General features: G+C 43.1%; 1 protein-coding gene across 1 annotated transcript in view; it reads right to left on the bottom strand.

Annotated features, from left to right (window-relative positions):
- Positions 1-7937, bottom strand: part of sstr1b (somatostatin receptor 1b) — a 12895-nt gene extending 4958 nt beyond the window's left edge. The window contains exon 1 of the mRNA XM_024287853.2: positions 7615-7937. Within this exon, the coding sequence (XP_024143621.1) occupies positions 7615-7755 (141 nt within the window). The 5' untranslated portion in view covers positions 7756-7937. The remainder of the gene's footprint in view (positions 1-7614) is intronic.
- Positions 7938-9471: the final 1534 nt, after the last annotated feature.

The raw sequence follows: 9471 nt of genomic DNA, 5'->3' as shown, positions 1-9471 counted from the left end.
AAGCCTAAATTTGCCAAAAACAGCTAGCATGTAACTGAAATCTTAGCTAAACTCCAAAATAGCCTTAAAATCTTAGTGAATGCCAAAATAGTCCAAAAAGCTAGCAGAATGGCAATTTTTAAATTGAGGGGGCGCAGGATAACATCGGTCTGTTAATTAATTAACAATGAGATAAAAGGATCTGAAGGGCCGGGTATAATCACCCGGAGGGCCAGATCCGGCCCCTAGGCCTCGACTTTGACACGTGCTTTAAGTGGATGCATAGTCTGCATGTGTTTCTTTGCATATGCATGTGTGCGTGTGCGCGTATATGTGTGTGTCTAAGTGTGTTTGCATTCTATGGTCATGTGTGGTGATGTGTTTGTGCACATGTATGTGTGTGTGGATCCATGTGCGTGCATGTGGCCAGTTCTGGGCACCAGCGATGCTCCACAGGTGTCGTACGATGATGAGCGAGTGCAGCTGGAGTGTGTGGGTGGCACTGGGAGAAAGCGTCTCTTTTCAGGTCTGCTGCAGAAGGTGGTGAGGAGGCGGGTGTCAGGTGTGTGGGGAACCGGACTGCAGGAGGAACGATGGGCAGACGCAGCCATGCGTGATGTGCTTTCAGCAAAACCCTTTTGCAGCACAAGGGGGAACACTACAGAACACGGAGCTGCAGGAAAAGTTCCTGTTTTGTCCCAATTAATGCCAGTCACCAGCCGGCCTGACGGTAATGTCTATGACAGCAGGATCGGAGCAACGATCCGTCTCCACACTTTCTTTGTGGTGCTTTGGGAATTTGATAAAAGAAGTTTGGGGTGGTTACTGTTATTTTTTCACGTTACTAATTTCTTCTTTTTTGCCTGTTTTATTTTAATCAAGGAAGCCTTGGGGCCAGACTGTAGAGAACAGACTGGTTTTGATGAGAAGCAAAATTGATTTCAGGCCATCTCTCAGATTAGGAGCCCTAAAATGATTATTATACAGACATTTAAAATGGTGTTGTTCTTAATCTGTCATTTTGAGGATTTGCTTTCATCAAATGCATCTTCAATTAAAAAAAAAACAATAATTTACAAGAGTATGTGAATTAGATGCGTCTGTAATTAGTGGAAAAGCAAGTCAGCATCAGTCAACATTAAACTTTTGATTGTTACGTTTAATAATAATTATTTAGGGTGGTTTTCTTTAACTAGCCTAATTACAACATAATGGAAAAACAAATCATTTTTATCTTACACCAAAGTTTAACATTTTTATTTTGTTTGATTTATCTGTTTATTTAAACTTGTGTTTTAAGGAACTTAAAGGGTAACCAAACTAAAAATCTACTTTTTTTGTCTGTTGATCTCTATAAATAAGGCTATAAAGTGCTGTTTGTTTCCACATTTTTCACAATTTAAAGAATACTTGTTTAATTCCTAAAATTATAGTTTAGACTCGTCTAAGTGCTGCCCCCTACAGGTTGAAACAAAGTATTACAGTGGAATGTGTTGCTGAACTGGTGTAAGTCCCACGTCATTTCAGAAATTTCATGTCATCATGCTCTTCGTCTCCAGTATAAAAGCCCCGCCCTTCTTTGATTCTGTAGCAGTCGGCCGTTATCATGCTAGCTTTAGCATGGTTAGTAGGTGTCTTCGGTTGTCAAAAATCTACTGGATGGCACATCTTTCTAGTGGACGTGGAAGTTAAACAAGAGTGGTTTAGTACAATTGTCATTGAATCCAGCGAACTCCTTCCTGGTGATGGGATTTGCAATGAACGTTTCACTCTGGGTTGTTTACTTAGTATGTTAGCCTTCATTAGCTTAGAATGCTAGCACTATTTTACCTCTGCCTCTGGAGAAGGTAGAGGAAAAGGAAAGAAAGTTCTGTGGAGAAACTGGCATCACTTTGCTTTGTACCACTCTCCCTGTTGAAGACACAGAGTGATTACACCTCCCCCGCTCAGCCAGTCTGCACTAGTCCCGCCCCTTTTTTTTTTTTAGCACTTTTCAAATTTGGGCTGAGAGTGGAGTCAGGCTCCAACTGTCCTGTTATGTTACCCTTTAACTCTGTTTTGTTTGACCAATGATAAAACACGTTTCTGATTCAGACTTGTGTGTCTTTCACTCATTTTATTTAGTAAAATATTCTAAAGTCCGACTCTGATCACCTCACTGTAATAGCCTTTGCTGTCGTCTTTTAATCATGATTATGCCGTCTTTAACCAAATTTAAAAGCAGAGCAACAGCAGTTGATTAGAATTCACCTCTGAGTTGTAGGCCAGACTGTTGGCGAGGAGCAACCCCGCCCCCCTTCCCCTCCCTGTTGTTGAGAGCTTGGGGCAAGGAGCATGGAGGCTACAAACACAACATTTTTCAAACAACATTCTTTGTCCTTGTTTCACAACAATTTGAATAAAAAAAGTACTCAGACATACATTTTAAGCTGAATTTCCTCAATATATGTTCTCTTTTGTGAGAAAAATGTCACAAGGACATGGTAATAATACACCAAAAACACAGCTGCTCTTTGCTAACGTTTTACCTTGGCCTGCAGTAATCCTTGCTTGGATTGTTCAAAATGTGTGGTTTATTGTATTTAATAATATATCTATGAGTCTATACCTATATTCTCAATATGGATCCAGCAAACATTTATTAAAGCATTTTAGCAACAGAAACCCCTATTTTCCTTCATGTGTCATAATCTCATGGTTTTCCATTAGTTCAACTCTTTGCCTTTCCAGTTTGTTCTGCTTCGGAGCAGTGCGGGGGCAGCACTTTGCTTGTAAAAACAAGTTGCTGGTTCAACTCCAGGCCCAGCAGTTGAACTGCTGGCTTTGACCTGGTTTTGTGAATTTCTCCACTGTGACTAAGCCCTTAATGGGGAACAGCAAATGTGTTTTTTAAAACAATCTGTGTTGAGAGTGTTGTTTGCACTTCCTCTGCAAATCATGTCTTCTGCTGACTCAGAGTGCAGCTTCTAACGTTCTAGGCCGTGAAGAGTTTGCTGGCTCTGTTTGACCTCTTGATTTTTTGCTTTTTCTGACAGAACATCCCCGTTTTTTGGCAACACTCAGAAATCTTAAGGTTCCGGCAGACGTTTCTCTTCAGGATACATCATTCCCTGTGACCTAGATTATGGGAACCTGCAAGGATGTGGAAAACAAAGAGATATTGCTTGTTTTCCCCCTGAGACGTCGAGCACAACATCAAAGCACGTGCAAGGTTAACTCCAGAGGGGCTGACATTGAATCTAAAATAACGTTTCACCTCATCTTTTTGCAGCTCAGGTATGCTGCCATTACACACCAATGACAAATGTGCCCTCTCCTTCAGCCCCCCCACACAGATTGGGGTTTGAGGGGGGTGCTAAAAGGGATGAGGGGAGGTAAAATCCAATGTTTTTCTCATTTATTAGCTGAAATGATGGTTGATCAGTCAGCAAGTGGAAGGTGGAAGCAGAACCGTGTTCCCATGTGGCACAAATCCATAAATGTGTTTTTTTGTTTGTTTTTAAATTCCAGTCAGTAACAAATCTCCCTGGCTGTGGAGCAGCAGGCACCGCATCGAACATGCAACCAGCAAGTCAGCAATCTTCACAGTCTGGTTGTGTTAGAAAGTGTGAAACCTGTATAAGCAGCATGGTGGTAGATCTGAAAGACCTCCTCATCTAAACCTGAACTTGATGAAAAACTTGCATTTAGGTCGCCGCACTGTGCCATTTTTTGACATGTGACCATAATGTAACTACTCCATGATGCTGATTACACCAAAAAACAAAATGTTGGTGCAACAGACACAAATACAACTGCCACTGCGTGATCGGGTGGCATCAGCAGAATCTTTAAGGTTTTATGCCTCCGCCCAAAATCATAGGCTTGATCATTAATGTGGACGGCAGCATTCATGTGGCAGTCAGGGGGCAGACAGGTGGAGGTCAGGTGGCAGTTAGGTGGCAGTCAGGGGGCAGTCAGGCGCCAATCAGGCGGCAGTCAGGTGGCTGTCAGGTGGCAGTCAGGTGGCAGTTAGCTGGCTATCAGGCGGCAGTCAATGGGCACTCAGGCGCCAATCAGGTGGCTGTCAGGCGGCAGTCAGGCGGCAATCAGGCGGCAGTCAGGGGGCAGTCAGGTGGCTGTCAGGTGGCAGTTAGGTGGCTATCAGGTGGCAGTCAGGTGGCAGTTAGGTGGCTATCAGGCGGCAGTCAGGTGGCAGTCAGGCAGAAATCAGGTGGGAGTCAGGGGGCAGACAGGTGGCAATCAAGTGGCAAGTAGGTGGGAGTTAGGCGGCAATCAGGCAGCAGTCATGAGGCAGTCAGGTGGCCATCAAGCATGCAGAATGGCCCAACGACTTATATACCCCTGGTCAAACCCAGCCCTGGGCTGCATGGCGCCCTAGGCAAAAAGGGATTTTGGTGTCCCCCCACCTCACCTGTGGGCAACCCCACCTCCCACAACACCACCACTACTCTCTGGAAAAGAAACAACCTAACCTAGGTTTGGAGGTGAAAGCCCTAACTGCTAGTAGCATAGTGGGCGTTAAGAGAGGCATGTTAAAAGGTAAAATATTGTTGTTGTTGAAGGTTTAAAGACACACACAAAAAAACAAGTATATTACCAGATAAATTCCTCTTTTTTGACCAAAAAAGAGAACTTTTTTTTCCTGAAATACAGGGAGGGAGGGGATGAATTTCCAAGTAATTGCATCTAAATAAACAGACAAATCTCTGCTTTGAGGCCATTTTTCTTTCTTTTCCTTCCCATTTTGCCTTAAATTTGTCCCTCAAGGCTTATTTTGCTATTTTCTCATCTTTAATACTAACAGCGACAATACTGCTCACCCCTTCTCTCCCCCCAACTAATATATTTAATCATTAAGATTTGACACCCATGCCAGCAGATAGCACCCTAGGCAGCCGCCTAGGTTGCCTATGCCCATGCCCGGCCCTGCCCCCTGGTATTTGTATCATTTATTCAGCACTTGATATAAACAGCCACCATCTGGAGATATCATACATCGTCCAATCAGAGCTGCTGCTGGCTGGAAATCCGCCCTGTCGCCTGTTTTTGTAATGACATTATCCCCGCCTGTCACTGAACTACCAAATGTCTCCATGCGGGCACCGACTGATGTCAAATTGTGACGTTTTTTTAAAACCTCCGCGCTAAATTTGCTGAAAAACTTGTATTTAGGTCGCCGCACTGTGGCATTTTGGGATATGTGACCATAACCTAACTACTCCATGATGCTGATTACACCAAAAAACAAAATGTTGGTGCAAACAACAGTCAGACTTTTCTTATCGATGCCTTTGAGGACTCCCACAGGGAAATCCATTTTCCAGCAGTTTAAGAAGGGACAAAGCACAATCTAGAACACAAAGCAATTTCCAAACAACGAAAAAATGAATAAGTATAGAGGAATGTGTTATTGTGCTCTGTTATCCTGTGAGATACAACAAATAATCTATTGCTGCACGTTCACTTATCAGCTGGTAATTGCTCAAACAACAGCAATCAAACTGTCTGTTATTGCCCTGTCAATAATTCAATGTGTCTTCATGCATCTTCACAGATCCTCCTTTATCCCTGAGAGCTTTACTGAGGTCTTAAAAATATGACAAATACATTTCACTGCAAATAGACCATGGTGCGAATCTTCTCTGTACTAAATGTGCACGTTCTTAGTTGATTGCCCCCAAAAAGTTGATTTTCTTCCACAAAAAAGGTAAAGAAATACACTTTAACCATCAGGTTCAACACTTTTACTGCTGCTTTTACTCTTTTACTGTTCCGCTCCTAGCACGGATCGTATTCAGACTGAGGAATCTCAGAGTGAACTCAAGTTCAGTCCAATTGGCAACAAACCGAGACCACCTCAAAGATGGGTCCAAGAGGAGTTTCTGGTTCTGGACCGGTCCATTTGTGCGTATTCAGACTGAGACTTTGTTCCAGATTATCGGAGGCAACAAACTCTGGTTAACTTTAAGCGGATCAAATGGGTCCAATCTGAATGCACTCTCTTTTGGATTTTCTGGTTTGATGCTCCAAGCTTGAGGACACGAACCAAATCAGTTCCATAGAACTACGGAAACTGTTCCTGTTTTAGGAACAAGATCCTCTTTGCTAGTTCCCATTTTAACATCTGTCAAGTGACCTTGCTCCGAACACAATTCCAAGAAAGCAGAGCGATGGGAAACTAAAAATCCAGATTTTCCCCAAAATAAGTCCAAAAAAAAGTTCCCAGTAGTGTTTTTATAATGAAGCTTTCAACCAAAAACCTACAACCTAAATGTCTTAAAGAAACATTTTTTTATGTTGATCTGAAGCCTCTGTTACCAAAATCTCCTCTGAGGGAGAGGGGGCGTGGCTTTATTTCCGTGGTCACATCAAGAAGCTCCGTGGAGTCTGGTGGAGATTTTCCAGCGTTCTCAGTCCTGCTACCGTAAGTATTGGATGAAACTCACACCAAAAATCCAGTGATGCTGATTTGACCACAGAAATGTGAACGGCGGCTCATTTGACTGCAGTCAATGTGAAGATACCATCTTCTCTTCTCCAGAACCTGAACTAGACACTAGGAACAGATGAGGGTTTAGTGCATGTGCAGCAGAGCTGTTGATGGAAAGAAGGTCATTCATTCAAACAGAGTCTGTCCAAGACAGTTTGATTGATTTAAAAGGAGAAATACTCGGAAATGTAAAATGATTTCTTATTACATTTGTTCTCTTTCAGAAGAAAAATGACACATATAAGTTAAAAAAAACTAAAAAAACAGAATTTTCATTGGAGGGGGACTTTAAACTTGAATTTATGGATGAAATTGAAGTATTGCCCAGATGAAAAGTAAAATTGCCTCATCCTGTTTTTAACTGCAGTTTACAGCTTATGAACCATAAAAATGAGTGTTTCCTGAAACTGTGAAACTCCTGAAGAGTTGCAAAGAGTCTTTGTGACGTCTTTATCAACTACAAACACACTCTTTCAATTGTGAGGATTTTCAGGCTCAGCCAACAGTCAGTGACGGATCCTGTTTAATGTCATCGAGTTATTGTTAAGAAAAAAAGCGTTTTCCATAAAAATGTAGTGAGGGGAGGATAAAAAGGGCTCTAACCTGATTTTTTTTTTTCATGAAGGTGCTCAAAGTATTGAGTCAAAGAGCAGCTAATGTTATTAACTGAGCCAATTCTCAAACCCTCGTCCTCCTGGTGATGCCGGAGTGTTTAAGCAGCCGATGGCTTCAGCAGATTTGTGTTGAAGCTGCAGCGTGTCCGGCCCGCCTCGTCTCCCTCTGTCCACTTTCTTCACATTTCGTCAGGACCCATCAGGACGTGTCGTGGCGACTTCCCCACTGACGGCTCCTCAAATATGATTTCACGTCAGTCAAAGTGTTATCTTCAGTTTTTAATCCTCAGACGTGGGGCGGGAGAAAGGTCAACGCCGACGGGCAGCGAAAGGACGAAGGTCAAGCCAACATTTTCCTCATTTTCTGTGATTTAAAAAAAATGTGATTCCCCATTTCGTCCACTGCTCCACACCAACCCCGCGACATGGCGCCATTTGAAAAACGGGGAAATAAACAACAACAACAACAACAACAAAGGGATTGTTTTCTTGGCTGAATCTGATGGTTCGTTTTCTCCGAGGACTTACCGTGCGTCTGCAGCTGCAGGGACGATGATGTCCTCCAGGCTCAGCCACAGCGATGATGAAGATGGACCATGCATGAGGTGTCCAACTCCATCTGTTCTCCAGAGTGTGAGGCTCCAGTATTTCCTGCTCCCTCCTGTCCATCAGCAGCCATGTCTCTCAGCGTCCTCAGATGCTTGAGCTGCAGATTGCTGCTCCTCTCCTCCGCCTCCCTGAAGCTGGTGGGCTCCGCTCGCTCTCCAACACGTGCACCCTTAGTCTCTCCAGCCTTTCTCTCGCCTGTTTCGGCTCTCAGTTCCAATTCTGATTCATCACCATCTCATTATGCCTCCTCGGAGTGCGCTCTCAGTCCAATCATTTCTGTGCAAGATGCATCTTAAGGTGAGATAAGAGGAACATAATGCGGGGGGGAGAAAATGGGTTGTTTGCTTGCGAGGGAGTGAAAAAAAAAAGAGATTTAAGATGAGAATCTAGAGTGGAGATATTTGATGTGCAGCAGAAGGAGATTTAATCACCTGTGTTATATCTTTATTGCAGGAGCTGATGCGAAAAGAAAAGGAAAATAATCAAAGGTCTGTGCGGATGCTGAAGAGCATCAGTCTGTGGCTGAAGGAGCTGCTGGAGTCCAGCTGTCAGCAACACACAAGAGTTGGGAAAATGACAAAATATGTTTCTAAAGCTCAAACCATTCAGTCTGGAGTTCTCCAGTTTATTTTCAAAGAGAAAAACAAAGTACAAAAAGCAGGAAAAAAAAATCACAAAAAGAGTTGGAAAAAGTTTTTAAAAAGTGTGTTTTTTTGTCTGAGCCTAAAAAAATATATTACACTTTATTTATAAAACTGTACAATTTTATTTTATTTTTTTTGTACTAGTGATTCACCCACTCATTTCCGTAACTGCTTGTATTTTTGGTATTCATAAACTTTATAGTTTTTTAAATATTGAGGAAAATATGCCCCATAGGAAATAAGTGAGAAAGTCTTCAAATGTATTTTTATTTAAAGTTTATTAGCCTATAAATATATTCAAGGACTGTTTTCATCTTTCATATTCATTTTTAAAAAAATGGAGTTTACCAAATATCTTAGCAATAGGCTAACATTTTTAGCTAATTTGTTATCTACTGGGGTTTTTAGGCTAATTTAGTGATTAGTTTCTATTTTAGCAACATGCTAACGTTTTTGATGAACTTACTGAGGAATTTTAGGCTATTTTGGAGTTTAGCTAGTATTTTTAGCAACGTGCTAGCTTTTTGGGGGGTAATTTGGCATCCACTGCAGTTTTCTTATGCTAATTTGGAGCTACGTGTCATGATATGCGTGACGAGGCAGACCCAGTTGCTGGAACCCGGAAGGAAGATGTGAGGCAGGAGTGGATTAAATAGAGGTTTATTGTCCGAGGAGATAAAGGAGTTACGTCCAGAACCAGGAGTGGAGATGGAGACTTGGGAGCGAGGACCAGCGGTGGACTGGAGCGGCCAGGTGGCTCGAAGAGGTGAGTTCGACAGCGGGTGCGTGACGAGGAGAAGATCGGCTTGGTCGAAGAGGAGGTGGTAGACGAGGCAGGACCCAGGTCGGCACGTGGAAGGTAGGACCTGGAGGTAGAGGAGTTCGGTAGTGAGACGAAGGCGAGACTCAAAGAATACATACGAGACTGTACATAAGAGGCCAGGTAACTTCACCGGGTAAGGCAACGAACTGGCGAAGAATGCTGGGGAGAGCTCCTCTTAAGTAGGCTGGAGTGTAGATGAAGAGTGCCGACAGCTGGGTCCAATTAGGAGGTGGAGGAGGAGCGCAGGCGGACCATGACAGTACCCCCCCCTCAACGACCGCCTCCAGGCGGTCCAGGACGGCGGTCAGG

The sequence above is a fragment of the Oryzias melastigma genome, linkage group LG18, assembly GCF_002922805.2.
Source record: "Oryzias melastigma strain HK-1 linkage group LG18, ASM292280v2, whole genome shotgun sequence".
Lineage (NCBI taxonomy): Eukaryota > Metazoa > Chordata > Actinopteri > Beloniformes > Adrianichthyidae > Oryzias > Oryzias melastigma.
Note: the sequence above shows the minus strand (reverse complement) of the source record. Positions and strands in the feature narration are given on the sequence as shown.